Source organism: Cebidichthys violaceus, unplaced genomic scaffold (genome assembly GCF_023349555.1).
Source record: "Cebidichthys violaceus isolate CVI_PGR_0920_01 unplaced genomic scaffold, fCebVio1.0.p SCAF_4, whole genome shotgun sequence".
NCBI classification, from domain to species: domain Eukaryota; kingdom Metazoa; phylum Chordata; class Actinopteri; order Perciformes; family Stichaeidae; genus Cebidichthys; species Cebidichthys violaceus.
Genome location: NW_027176594.1, coordinates 1381071 through 1395785, shown reverse-complemented (window position 1 = coordinate 1395785; position 14715 = coordinate 1381071). Strand labels below are relative to the sequence as shown.

General features: G+C 43.4%; 1 protein-coding gene across 1 annotated transcript; it reads right to left on the bottom strand.

The window, feature by feature from the left end:
* Positions 1–10510: 10510 nt before the first annotated feature.
* LOC137884792 (ribosomal RNA processing protein 36 homolog) lies at positions 10511–13757 on the bottom strand. The gene is given in 9 exon segments (XM_068726804.1): positions 10511–11297; positions 11518–11635; positions 12311–12391; positions 12604–12708; positions 12799–12865; positions 12943–12996; positions 12998–13076; positions 13374–13725; positions 13728–13757. Coding segments are annotated over 9 exon segments (1038 nt in total). The 3' UTR covers positions 10511–11145.
* Between the last annotated feature and the right edge of the window lie 958 nt (positions 13758–14715).

Here is a 14715-nt window from a genome sequence, read left to right as displayed (position 1 = left end):
CAGTGGCGTTTAGACGTTGTTCGCTGCTGCTCTGACTCACTCTCACCTTCGACTCAAGACGGCTGCAGATAAGAAGAAGAGGGTTGTGTTTTTTTTATTTAAAGCGTGACATGGGGAACGCAGCAGCAGCAGACGACCGAGTCCAGGAGGATTAAAAAAAACAACCTTCTCCTGGACTCATAAAGACCGTTAACGAGTCTGTGGACCGCAGTCTGCCACCGCTGCGTCTTATCAGGGCGTTCAGCTCGGCCTTCTGCGTCACGATGGTCTGCTTGGTATTCTACAGGGCCTTTGTGTTTTTTGCCTGGACTATCGCAGTTCCAGAAATATATGAAAAGCCTCTTTGGGGGTCTGGATGTATCTCAGTGTGTTTGAACAAACCAAAGCGTACAGCCAGAGGAATCTCCTGGTCATTCGTGTGATGTGAATATTCTCTTCTGTTATGACGAATTTCCTGGTGTGAGTGTTAAATCATTGCTATTTTGTTGTTTAAACCCTTTTGGGTGAGTAATATATGTTCTCTACTTTTCTTATCTATGTTTCTACACAGAAGTTTTTATAATAATTTGGAGGATTTATGTGATTCATGCTTTATATTTACCGGGGTGACGTATTTTTGTACGCCAACCCGGGAGTCACTCTGGTTCCCTCGACAAAAAGCCGATGGAATATTGGATTGTTGCAGAAAATCAGCTTCGTGACAAACAAAGGTTTATGACACTTACACGTTTTGTTCAGCAAGAAAATCACCACTATTATGATTTTTAGGCGGATGTGTTCGCTGTGATCACGTTTAATTTCCTGGACAACCTCTTTATCCTCTTCAGCCACGTGTTTCTTAATAAGATGCCTTTAAAGCAGAGGTCTTCAACAGGGGGTCCGCGACCCCTAGGGGGTCCGCGGAGGTACTGCAGGGGGTCCGCGAAATTTTTGGTTGATTAGACAATTTTTATTTTTTTTTCAAAACATGAATCTGTCCATTATTATAATAGTTCAGTATTGTATGCAAAATAACAGGTATGTTTATGCATGGCAGTGGTACTAATAGGCCATCACTCATTTTTCGTTTCCACATTTATGTTTAAAATAAAAACGTCAATTTTAACAGCTTGTATGCATGATTATCATACAAGGTGTGTTAATAAATGTCAGTGGCACGGCCACCTTACTCCCTGTACCTTTAAAATAAAAACATGAATATATGAACCTGTGTATTATTTGAATAGCTTAGTATTGAATGCACAATAACAAGGTATGTTTATACATGGCATAGGCCCAGTTTAATACAAAACACAATTTTATACAATATACTGTATATAGTAGGGGGTCCCTGCTTCATCTCTCTATCAGTTTGGGGGTCCTTGGCCTGACAAACGTTGAAGACCCCTGCTTTAAAGCTTAAAAAAAAGTCACAGAGGGATTTGTAGTGACGGATTTGATGTCGTAGAGCAGAATGTGAACATTTCAGAAGCTTGTGTTAACCAGAACTCGTTCCTGCAGCACACGTAGTTCCTGTTTTTTCCCTTTCCACAGAGACATGCTTGTCAGACACACATGTGACACATACAGTACAGTACAGGTACAGGTACAGGCGTGCAGGTTTCCTTTGTTGCCGTTTGACCTTCTTTACATCACTTTGAAAACAAGCTGCCCGCTCCCTTACTGAGACTCTGTGAGGAAAATATCCGGAGTCTGTGTGACCTTTTACCAGACAGACCGGCTGCTGCATCGCAGTTCATCAGTTACATCTGAGGAGTCACACTGTAAATGTCAACCGGGAACCTGAGACGGATTAGGAAAAGACTTTTGTTCTTTAGAGCAGTAATAGAGAATTTCCAAAGAACATCAAGAGAAATTTAAAAGACTGTGACTCTTTTTTTGTGTCAGAGTTTCCACGGGAGATTTTGATATACACACTCTGGTATTTTGCACCAGTTCATTTACAAAAGGTGTTTGAGGCATCACTGGACTCCAAACCTAGACTTCTTTAATGAACAGCTAACTAAGCTCGAGTCAGTCCGCCCTCGGGAGGATATATTTTGCTGCTGTCTCAACGCTTTTAACAGCTGCACTCCCCAGAGGGAGGAAGTCAGATTCGACGGACGATTTCGCTTGTCAAGAAGCATCGTGTCTTTTTTTTTTTTTTTGACAGAGGAGGGAAACGAGCCAAAGCACTGAACGTTCTGCTGATTTTAATGAACTGCAAGTCCCGAACAGTCGCACCAGACAGCAAAGTTAATCTGGTCAACCCTCTGAAATGTGTGGTGCTAGAAGGTGATGTAGTGACTTCTTTCTGAGGCTTTTATTTTCTGTAGTTTTTTATTATTTTTTTTCACCGTTTCTCTTCGGGGAGATGGAAATCGAGGTCGAGTGTCTGGGAGACTTCATCAGCAGCCGAGTTTTCACTCGGCTCCAGATGCATATAAAGAACACAATTTATGACGACTGGATGGAGACAAGGGGTTTCCCATGACTCTGTAAATGTCTTTTACACTCACTGCATGCCAAACTGCAGAACATTCACTTACATGTAATACTAGACACACCCATGTTTACACTCCGCGCACAGTGCTGCAGAGTGGGCGCTCCTGTTAATAAAGAGAAAAGGAACGGTGTTAATGTTCTGGAAAGGAAAGTGTTGACGCTGATAAGAAGGCAAAAAGAGATAAACTGCTTTTTCTTCTACGTTTGACGTCCTGCCGTGGTTTGAATCCCACAATAACATGGCTGCGGTCGCTCTGTGGTTGGAGCGGAGGCACCAAACGGCAGCCAGAGAGCAGGAGGTTCATTCCCCACCGTGAGCCGTCACGCGGCGCCGCGAGACGCTTTGGAGGAAGCCCTCCAAATAAGTGGCCGATGTTTGGGCCGGCAGGTAGCGATGGATTGCTTTTCGTTTTGCAGCGGTTTCTTCCGGTGACTCAACAGCGGAGTCTTTCTTTGAAACAGAGAAGAGGCGTCCTGTGCCTTTTGTTTTGGTTTAGGGGTAAGCTCAGGGTGTAAGAGATCCCGGGGTTCTTTGAGATTAATCACCCTTCTCTCCTGTCGTTCTTCTACCTGCGGCCCCTACAGACACACAAACCACATCAGCGGAATAAATTGGAGCAGACGTCACAGTCAATCAAAACTCACACTTTCCTCAGTGAAGTCTTGAACAGACTCTCTCCTTGTTTTACGTTGCGAGCGAGACGCTCAAACAAGGTGTCAGCGCTCTAATGAACCATCTGGGCCGCTTCTCTCTCGTTTACGGAGTCGTGAGCAATTACGGCTACAAGAAGCAATCCATAAAAACAATTACAGCGCTTTAATACGACGTGTTAAAGTGTTTTCCCAAGGCTCAGCGTGTGTGTCTGTGCGTTCGGCCTTTAGACACTAAATGACCCGCATGACCCAAAAACGCCAGCACATCGAGTGGATCGTTCTTTCTGTTGTTCTTGATCCTCTGCACAAAATATTCTACATACATGCTTTTTGCATCATTCTATAAACGTATTCCTAAAATACGTTCAGCCTGACAGAGATGTAACCAAACCTCCAGGGAGTGGCATTAAACCAGTACTGGTTATTCTGGGGGGCCCCCGGGAGTCCCCCGAGGACAATTTGAGACCATTTTGGGAGACCCCACCACCACTTTGATTCAGCTTCATGCTGAAGCACTTTGTTTCTTTTATTTGCTACAGTTTGTTATATTTAGTTGGTTTTGTGCTACTGAATGGACCTTGTGTTGAATGAACTTTGGAACTCCATTTTTTGAACTAACAGGATGAAAACAATTTTAAAATCTACAATTCTGAGCAAACTCCATCCACTGACAAAAGGTCATGCGATATGATCGAAAGCTCCAGAACAGCTACTAAATGGACCTTATGGACCCTGATGAGAGATTTGTTCCAGCTTTTTTTGAGTGAGAGTAGGAGGAGTTTATAGAATATACTAAAATAAGTTTAATTACGTACACTATCCTCTTGTTGGTCGAGGGCTTTGATTCTCACTTTGGGTGTGAGCGGTTCTGGTTTTCAATCTTCGATGAGTCCTTGATGAGAACAGTCTGTGAGTCTCACAGCATTTCTTTAAAGTTACCAGCGCAGTGTAGAAGTCTGAGAATCCAGAGGACTCAAGAAGCTGCTTCTTCTCCACAAATGAGACACTCTACTGACGGTCTGAAGCCATCTAAAAATGTGAACTAGAATCTTTAAACCTGCAATAACTGCTTGTTTTCGTCCACTTGTTTTCAGCAGAGAGTTGTGAACACATTAATGTGATGTGTTGAATTTGTTAGCTGCTCATTTCCACATCCAGCGGTCACAGAGCAACGTGATCCTTCACTAAGAGTCGTGTGTGTCTTCACGTTACGGATGTACGTCCAATAGTCTCCCTCTTTTAGCTCTGTTTTTGGTCTCCACCAACACCGCTGTTTGCTGCTGAGCACGCAGCGTACAAGTTGTGTGCAGCGTGAACCAGAACGGCAAACAAAAATGAATGAAATATTATCACATGAATATGTTCTACTGTGTATCAGCGCCGAGTGTCAGATTAGACCTGTTAGATTCAGTCGCGGCTCACGCGGCGCTAATGGGGATTAAACCGGCAGCTTTTCATCGGCGGCGGCGGCGGGGGGGGGGGGGGTCGACACCGTTGGCTTTTTCACAGTTCCTCTGCGCACAGACCTCCTCCGGCCCTGCATGTTGCCCGACCGACTGCCTCTCCATTCGACCCTCCTCTAGTTAATTGTTGCGTAGCAGTGAAAAGGCAGCTCATAATCTGGTGAACAATGGCCGACAAACAGAGCAGGGGAGCTCGTGTGTTCACGCCGCCAGCGGCCGCCGCCGCCGCCCTCGGCTTTTCAACCATCAACTCTTCTTATGAAGTGTTGAAGGACTCACGCTGCCGTCGGCCTTGCATTGTTTCCCCTCCTTCTTCCCCCAAAGAAAACAGTCACTAAAGTCTCATTTGTTGCCACTTCTCCATGGCGGGCGTGGCGTTGGACGGAGCCCTTGTGTGTCGCTAAAAGGATTATGAGGGCTTAATTGAGTGTGCTAATTGACGGGACAGTGAATGAGGCTGAATGGGGGCCGAGGGGCAGATGTGGTGTGAAACCCCTGGCTCTTTCTAAAGAATACAAATCAGTAGCAGAGGGATCTATTCTCCGCTCTCTATAACACTCAATTATCCCTTTCACGCGGCGAGCAGGGGGCCGAGCGAACAGATGGTTTCCACGCTGAGAGCTGTATGGAGGCCATCGGCGGCTTCTCCGAGCACCTTTTCTTCAGGAGCGATGGGCTTTTTATTGGCTATTCATGATGACATTGGGTCTCGGCGGGAACAATGGACGACTAGAGCGGCCGTGAAGTGGAAAGAGAGCGGAGGTTTGGGGGTCCGGTCCCGGCGAGGCATCCGTTACGCTTGGAACTGAAGAGAAAGGAGAGCGAGAATGAGAATGGGGGCGTGTTCACCTGGTGGGGGAGGGGGAGGGGGAGGGTCGGCACACACCGTCTGTCGATGGCCACTTCAAGTCGAGAACAATGATGACGTTCATCCCAAAACTCCACCCAGTGACAAAACCCATCCGTGACGGGGGCGGAAGAACACGTTTCACCTGAGAGACGGTTTCATGTTTCAGGTGAACTTCGTCATGAGTCTGGGGAAACATTTTCACAACAGTAGTTTCAAAGGTTCAGCATTGAACAACACTTCCCATGATTCACTGCTGCAGCCTCGTAAGATAACAAAATGAGTATTGGGAAGCTAAATAATAACTCTGTCGTGATGTGTTCAAATCTGATCTGGTAAATTGTAGTTTTTTGGCGAGAAACTTTATAAAAAAATACAGATGTTTGAAGATGTTTTCACAGCAATATAAAATAGATATTACAGAGGTAATTATGACCTGTTTAACCTCCTAACACTAGCTCTAAGCAGCTTATAATATATAATTCAACCTCCTAATGGCAAGATTTAATATTGTTTAAGCAAAGCAAGTATTGAAATAAAGAAACAATCATTTATTTTCTATTTCTATTTCCTATAATTGAATTGGGTGTTTTCTGCAAATATCCACTATAAATGACAATAACAAAGTAAAAAGACAACAGAATTTCAGTTGTTTTATTGTTTTTAATTGTATTTTGTCTGTATGTATAGAAAGTGTAATATTGTTTGCTTTAATGATTTGATTTTATAATTATTATTGTGAAATTCATAAACCTTAAATCAATCAAATTACATAAGAGGCTCTTCTAGAACACACACACACACACACACACACACACACACACACACACACACACTAACCTCTCCACAAGCAGCAACACTGAAGACTCTTCTATAACTTTTATTACAGCGACGACACAAAAGAAGAAGTTGGCGGGTGATGGACGGGTTGGGGGGGGGGGTGTGGTTTGGAGTTGAATGGGTTGTATTAGCTCATGAATATAAGGCTCTGTATTATTGCCGCCCCCCCCGCCGCCCCTCCCATGTGGGGGCCTCCACCTTGTCCCGTATTGTTAGACAGAGGGGATTGTGAGGCGAGCTGATGGGATGAATGCCACCTGTCAGAGAGCAGAGAAAAGGGGATTCAGTCGGCGTGGAGAAAGGTTTAATAAAGCTCTGTGTTGTCGTTATACACCGCTAATTGACTTTTAAAGACGCCAGGGGCCCATAGGAAAGAAATACTGCACACTCTCTATCTGCAACTAGCAGCCACAGCACAGCTGAAGGAACCTGTTGCGGGTCAAATCAGCCACCTTGCATGGATTTGAACAGTTTGTACTGATAGATTTGAAGTGTTGAACGGAGCTGAGGTGTCAGCCTGATCTTAACAAATGGCACGCCAGTTTTCCGGTCTCCTGTGTGTATTTGCTTCGCTCAGAGTTAGTGACGTAGTAAACATATATACATACATAATATATAGAAAGAGAGAGAGACTACTCATGGTGGGTGGATTGGTCAAACAGATTCAGGACTTTCACCCAGCAGACCTGTGTTCGTGTCCTGACATCACAAAAGTCTTGTTGATTTATTTGACTTTAGTGACGTTTGCAAAGCTGTTATGATGTGTTGTTAACAAGGGCAGGACATTTCCACTGATGATCTATCTGGTACGACAGACAGCGATGTCGTCATACTCTAACATGTTCCTCTTTGTGGAAGTTACTCGACATGTAGTCTATGGCTTTAACTTACCGATTAAATCATCTCTCACCTGCTTAGAAGTTATCACAAATTGATCATAGAATGATGTGATAATAAAATATACAACAGTTGCCAGCCAGCAGTGACTAATATTTACATTTGTAGGATAATATAACCTAAATTATTCAGAATTATGGCTACTTCAGTTGTAATTGGGTCATTTTTCATGTGTTTTCCATGAGCGGAAAAATAGTTCAATGTTTCCCAGCTTTTCCAGGACCCTGTTTACTTATGTATTTTACTCAGTTTATGGTCTTATTTTAAACCCAACCATGGTTTTCTCCCTAGACCTAAGTAGTGTTGTTGCCTAAACCTAACGAGCACCTGCGACACCTGCGACAGTTTCACGTTAATAATGTGGCATTCAATGACACGCGGAAAAAGCTTAAAAAGGCGTATCATGACACACAATGTCCTTTTAAAGTGGTGTGCTATTTACACGCCTCCCCGTGAGATCACGTTGAAGGTGTCGGTTCAAGAAAAAGCATTGAAAGCGGCTGAAATAGGCTTAAGAGTGTTGCTGAAAGCAGTTGAAGTGTGTTATATGGTGAAGTGGAATCACCTAAAACGAAGGAAATGTCCGTTTGAAGTGTAGGAGCTCTAAATACTACAGCAGTCTCAACAACCGTACATTGTGTGGGCGTTGCGGCCCACTTCAAGTTGACGCACCGAAAGGATCTGAAGTGTCAATTGAAGTTAAAGCACTGAAAGGATTTCGAAACATAGAAACAGTTAAAGTGGAATCACTGAAAGCAGTTGAAATGTCATACAAAGAGCAAGAGCTGATAATAGATGTTAGTGGATGTGAAAACAATAAAAATCTATTTAGTGTCAGTGCTGGAGGTAGTGTAAGTGTATCCACTTTAAGTGACTTTAGTTATGTCAGCGAAAGTGTCTGTTTGAAGTGTAAGAGCTCTTAATAATTGTTACACTACAGAGTGTTTAACCTGCTAGTGGAGTTTGTATAATTCACCTGTTTTGTCACTGAAGTTTTAAACATTTGAAACATATAGAAACATACATTTTCCAGATGCTAGTATGATGCTAGTCATAGTAGTCTCTACTTTTGATCGTGTTTGTTTCCGTTGCGCTACCCGACGACAGCTTTGTGCAGAACAACATGGATCACATCGTCTCCCCTCCTCTGACTGTTCAGCATGCTGATACCTCACACTGTGTTAAAGACATTTTTTTATTGTTGTCATTTATGATCTGGTTGTTTCTGCTCATAACAGCTGTAACGACAGTAACGGCCCTCGACCACGACGTCAACTCTGTTAACTTCTGTTGTTTTTAAAGGCTTGTTTTACCGCGAAAATGTGGCTTTCCTGTTCCTGAACCCTACAGGCCACCGTACAGAATCAAACTTTTGATGTGTACAACCAATGCGTATCCATCCTAGGGGTGGGAATCTTTAGGCCCCTCACCGTTTGATTCCGATTCAGAGAGCCTATATTATAAAACGATTATCGATTCATCTTACATGATTTATTTTTTCTCGCTGCCTTTCTCGTGCGGTCGCTCGAAACTTAAACTTAAACTTGAAAAAGGAGCTGATGACTTTACTGTGGTAAAAGGAGGATAAGCTTGTTTTGGTTGTGTCTGTCTATCCTGAACTTCATATTTCGGACACACACTGTCATAACAAAGACAGAAACGCTCATTTGTGGGAGCAGGTCGGCCGGACGGACGCTGAAATTTATGAAATTGCAGTGTTCTGTTGACCGGCCTCTGAGTTTCAGCAGTTTGTTTGAATTTTAGTGTTAGGTAGTCGTTGGCTTTTCTTTTTTCTTTTTTTAAAATGTTGATAGTTTGAACCCATTAATAGATGTGAAATGCTGCCCCCTTCTGTTTGGAGCAGTTATAGGCATTACACGTTGCACCTTTAATAAAAAGCCTCTTAGAAATGCTTCATCACAAAGCTGCAAACAGGTCGGTTAGTCTGAGCTCAAGACAAGTTGACTTGAGAAAATGACGCATTGATGAAGATTAAACTAGACAACAGGATATAAAGGAGTTAAAACACATCTACAGCAGTAAAATGCAACACACACATTAATGCAGCAGTGATATTAATCCAGAAACATCATGTATAATAGTAAAACATTGACGAAGGAACATTTTATAGCTCAAAAAGTACTTTTCCTATTCATACATTAAGTACATTTAGCTGATAATTCATGAATACTACATATTTACGGTTTTACTTGTGTTTTCACAGTTGGTTATTAGTACTTTAACTTCAAACTGAATACTTCTTCCACCATCAGTAGTTTATAGTGTCTTGAAATTAACCTGCCAGTGGAGTCACACTGTGGCAGCAGGTTGAACAAAGCTGCAGCGGATCAAGTTAATTGATCCTTCAGGTAACGACTCGCTCGTTAGCTCAGCTCAATCAGCTCAATCAGCTCAATCAGCTCAATCAGCTCAATCAGCTGCAGCTGTGATTACATGTGAGGACGCCTCAGCTTTATTAGAGGCCTTGTTGTGAGACGCCAGACACTGAAACAGGAACCTGTTCCTATTGAAACCTGCATGTTGGTTCTGACTTCCAGGTTATTTTACCAAATGACATCTGACCGTCACAAATCAAGCTGTTGGGACGGGGGAAACCAGTTGTGCACCAACAGCTAGTTTATTACCTATAAACTGATGGGAGACACGAGCTGAGGTTTGTGTTGAGCAGTCTTCGGTCCTGTAGCTCCCCCTGCTGTCCACCGTGTGTCACTACAGAGCCTCAAAGACTCACTGACGACAGTTCAGATCTAACAGACAAAGTTCATCATTATTTGCTGTGCATTATTGGTGGGAGTGTGTCATAAAACAGCTCGTTAATAAAGTGAGTTTTACACACTTTAACAGCTCCGACGGGATTCTAAGACGGCGTTCACTGAAAGCACGAGTCATTCAAAGGACACTGATAACAAACAGCCTCTTGTGTCTCTGAGCTACAGGTTTATTCAATGCACTCGAACGCATCATGGCAAAGGTTTACGCTTGAATTTGACAGCTGCAGTGATTTTACACTCCGTGTTTATTAACTCTGTCTCCAGAGAAATTAGAATCCCTAAAAAAAATTCAGATTAAATTCAAAACATTAAACTAAAGAAATATCCCTCAGAGTTATGTTTCACATATTTTATTTCAATGTGCATCACAGCTAAGCTTGTTTCAATGAGTTAAGAAAGTAATTCTTACTTTAATTTAAAGATATTTTCCATAAGGGGGCAACACAGTTATCAACAGTATCCATGTCTTTCAAAATTAATTATGATTTGTTACTTTTACTTTTAAGCACTTCAGGTAAAAAAAACACAAAAAGCAAAATACAATTAGTTTTATTTATAAAAAAAAAACAAAAAAAAACAGGCGAGTTAACATAAGTCAGAGTTTCTAAGTTTCTAACTTGGAAATTGTGTGAAAAGCTCCATCAACTGAACAAATTGACAGAACGTCTTCTGGCTCACAGAACAAACGGACCAGAATTTAGTCTGCAGGAGAACAACCGTCAGCGTCGGAGAGTTGGGTTCATTCCTTCAGTACAGAGAATCCATCAGTCGATGTTTGCTTATTTTATTTGGGCTGCGACTCACAGCAGAGACCGGAAAAAAAACAAAAAAAGTGAGACGCGGTGGAAAGTCCCACAAAAAGTGTCCGTCCTCAATTACGAGGCTTTTAATTTGTTTTTATTTAAAATGTTCGGATGTCCGAGCATCGTTGAACGCACCAGAAATATGTTACAATAAAAGATCTTTTAACTTTGACGGTGAAATAAATGTGACACCAGAGATGAACTCAGTCCTTCATCCGACATCACGAACAAACAGACCACAGCGCCACCAGCAGGCGGAGACATGTCGTTACAGTCTTTTTTATTTCCGTCCAGCTTCTTCTTCTTCTTCTTCTTCTTCTTCTTCTTCTTCTTCTTCTTCTTCTTCTTCTTCAGGTGTTTTCGTGTCACTGAGTGTTGTTGCTCTGTAGCTGTCTGGGCAGCTTCCTGCGGTCCTTCCCAGCGTTCCTCTTCCTCTTCTTGCTCAGGAAGCTCTCCAGTTTGCCGCTCTTCTTAAGCTCCTGGTATTTCTCGGCCAGCTGCAGCTTCTTCTTGTCAGCTGGAAAAGAACGACAACCAAGAGTTCAACTAAATTCAGCGTCTCCAAGTCTGACGTTTATGCTCAAAGAAAGTAAATTATGTTAACATGTTGTTTTGAAGTTTCACTTTTAACCATATTTCGAGTCATTTTAATAACTTTTTCAGGTAATCGGCTAATTAATTCTAACTGAACACTTCAATCTGTTGGTGCTGAAAACGAAGCGTGAACTCCTTCTTACAGTTCTTGATGAAGAACGGTCGTGCGCCCTGATTGGCTCGCTCTCTCTGCTGCCTCTTGAACTGCAGCTCTCTCTCTCTCTGCTGCTCTCGGTTCTTCCTCGCTCGCTCCTGGTTGTCCTGCAGAGAGAGAGAGAGAGAGAGAGAGAGAGAGAGAGAGAGAGAGAGAGAGAGAGAGAGAGACAGAGAGAGAGAGAGAGAGACAGAGAGAGAGACAGAGAGACAGCAAGAGAGAGAGAGAGAGAGAGAGAGAGACACAGAGAGACAGAGAGAGACACAGAGAGAGAGAGACAGAGAGAGAGAGAGACAGAGACAGAGATAGAGAGACAGCGAGAGAGAGGAGATAGAGAGACAGCGAGAGAGAGAGAGAGAGAGAGAGAGAGACACAGAGAGACAGAGAGAGAGAGACAGAGAGAGACACAGAGAGAGACAGAGAGAGAGAGACAGAGACAGAGAGAGAGACAGAGAGAGAGAGAGAGAGACAGAGAGAGAGATAGAGAGACAGCGAGAGAGAGAGAGAGACAGAGAGAGAGAGATAGAGAGACAGCGAGAGAGAGAGAGAGACAGAGATAGAGAGACAGAGAGAGAGCGAGAGAGAGAGCGAGAGAGAGAGAGAGAGAGAGAGAGAGAGAGAGAGAGAGAGAAACAGCGAAAGAGAGAGAGAGAGAGAGAGAGACAGAGAGAGAGGGTTCAGACATTTAAAACCAAGACTCACCTGCATACAGCATCACGGCGCTTTTATTGTGAAACACCAAGCTGGAAGTGTTTGCATTTGAGGCAACACTCAGGACTCACCATCCTCTTCAGAAGGAACTCCAGTTTCTCCTTCCTCTGGACGTTCTTCGTCTTCGTCTTCTTCAGCTGCTTCTGGACGATCTGCAGACGAACAACACCACCGCGTTCATTTTCAGTCCAACTCGCTGACGTTAAAACCGCGTCTACGGCAGAACGCAGACGTTCTCTGTTCTCGAGTCGGGTTTGAACCGGCAGTGATCCGGAGCTCGCTCTCCTCTCTCTCTCTCTCTCTCTCTCTCTCTCTCTCTCTCTCTCTCTCTCTCTCTCTCTCTCTCTCTCTCTCTCTCTCTCACCTCTCTCTCTCTCTGTTTGATGTCGTTGATGAACTTAAACGTCTTCTCAAAAATCTCAGGTTTGTATTCTCCAGACAGGTCGTCAAATCGAGGATCTCTCGACGTCTTTTAAAAACAAAACAAGGCAGAAACAGAATAATGAAAGCATTTGTAAGAACACAGACTCTCTGTAGTCCGTGGATCTCCTTCACTCACTGGCTTCTTGACGGAGACGACCTGACGGAGGAACGGAGCTCGTCTCTTGGCTGAAATCTCCATCGGCCTGAAACACAAACGCACTCTAGAAACCACACGAGGGGGAAACGCTGAAAGTCTGTCTGCAGCTACTGAGACGCTCACCTGTTCTTGTTCAGCCGCTTCTTTCTGCCGGTCACCTGACTCTTGCTGCTGCCGGTACGCCACCTCGTTGTAAACTTTGGTTCCCACCGTGTTCTGCAGCTTCATGACGTCCTCAAAGGACATGTTGGAGAGTTCTGAACAGAGAGAGAGAGAGGAGAGAGAGAGAGAGAGAGAGAGAGAGAGAGAGAGAGAGAGAGAGAGAGAGAGAGAGAGAGAGTCACGTCTTCAACTGTACGCCAAGTCCATTTAAATTGTGACAGAGTGGGAGGAGACGTTTCTTATTAACCGTAAATGTTAAAGCAGGATCGGCGTCAGCAGTGAGTGATAAGCGCAGCTTTGCTCACCGATGTCAGACGTCGAGGAGAACCTTCAACACTTAAAATGAAATACATTAAAAGTCTCCGTGTTTGATATTCTGCAGACTAACTCACCTTTCTTGACGTCGTCTCTCGTCTGGATCTCTCCGCTACCGCCGGCCTCCTCCGGACCTTCATCGACAGCTTCCTCGGAGGCTTCACTATCTTCGTCCTCCTCTTCTTCCTCGCCAGCATCCGATCCCTCCTCCTCCTCCTCCTCCTCCTCAGCGCCGCCATCGGACCCCTCTTCCTCTTCGTCCTCCTCACTGTCGTCTTCCTCTCCTCCGTGGTGCGGCTCCCCCTCCTCGGCTCCTCTTCCTCTTTCAGTGAGCAGAGCGAAGTTCCTCTCCACGTCAGAGTCTTCATCATCGTCATCGCTGCTGCTGCTGCTCGCCGCCATATTCTTCTTTTTTGAGACTTTCACCTCCGCTGCTGCTGCTGCTTCTCTTTCCCCTTCATCGCGGTTTCTGTGGTTCTGGAGGATGAAGATGGTGGAAAACCAGAGAAGTGTTAGAATTGATGGCAGAAGGTATTTCTATTTAATGCTACTTTATGCTTCAACTACACTACATCCATGAGGAAAATATTGTAGTTTTTATCCTGACAGTGAAATGTTTACAGCACAATGACACAGAACAGTACAGGAGTCAGTAAGAGGGGAAGATTCACGCCTCCATCTTTTCTGTTTTGTCAACTTGTACAAATATTTGCCATTATTATTTTATGAAAATAACTAACTGTACATGATCTTGTACCAATAAACAGGCCTTAAACTGTCGGGACATATGTTGCAAGTAAAGTATGTAAACATACAATTATAAATCCTGCCTTAAATATTTATTTGTATTATTGTTTTACTTATTTTAATTTTGAAAATTATTTTCTACGTATTACATTTTTTTTTAGCTATTTTCCCAATTTGTTTGAATTAATGTTTTTGCACGTGCAATTTGCTAAAAAAAAAATTATATTAAAAAAAAAGGAAGATTACTCGCCATCTTGGATTTTTTACATTCTTTGTAACAAGGACTCCATGCAAAATACAGCATTTTGTGACTTCCTATCGGGTTTGCAGATATAAAAACAGGCCAGCATACGATTTAAGATATGTCAGTGTATCTGTTAACAGTTACACTTGGATTCGGGATCATTTGTGACCAGTTGTGATGCCGATTTTTTAGAAATATGAATGTTTTATTTTGTTAACTTGGTCTCACTAACGTTGTTTACTCTTAGCAGGCGGCGTCAACTCGTAACGGAAAGTAGTCCGGAGCGACGTAAACATGTCGTCCACGTTACGGACAAGAGGCTCCAACTCACTCCACGGTGGTTCAGACGACAATCATGTGTATTTACCTGCTTATCACGTTATTTAAGTCCTCTTATGCTGAGCTCTGTTATCCACGTGTGTTCGTGT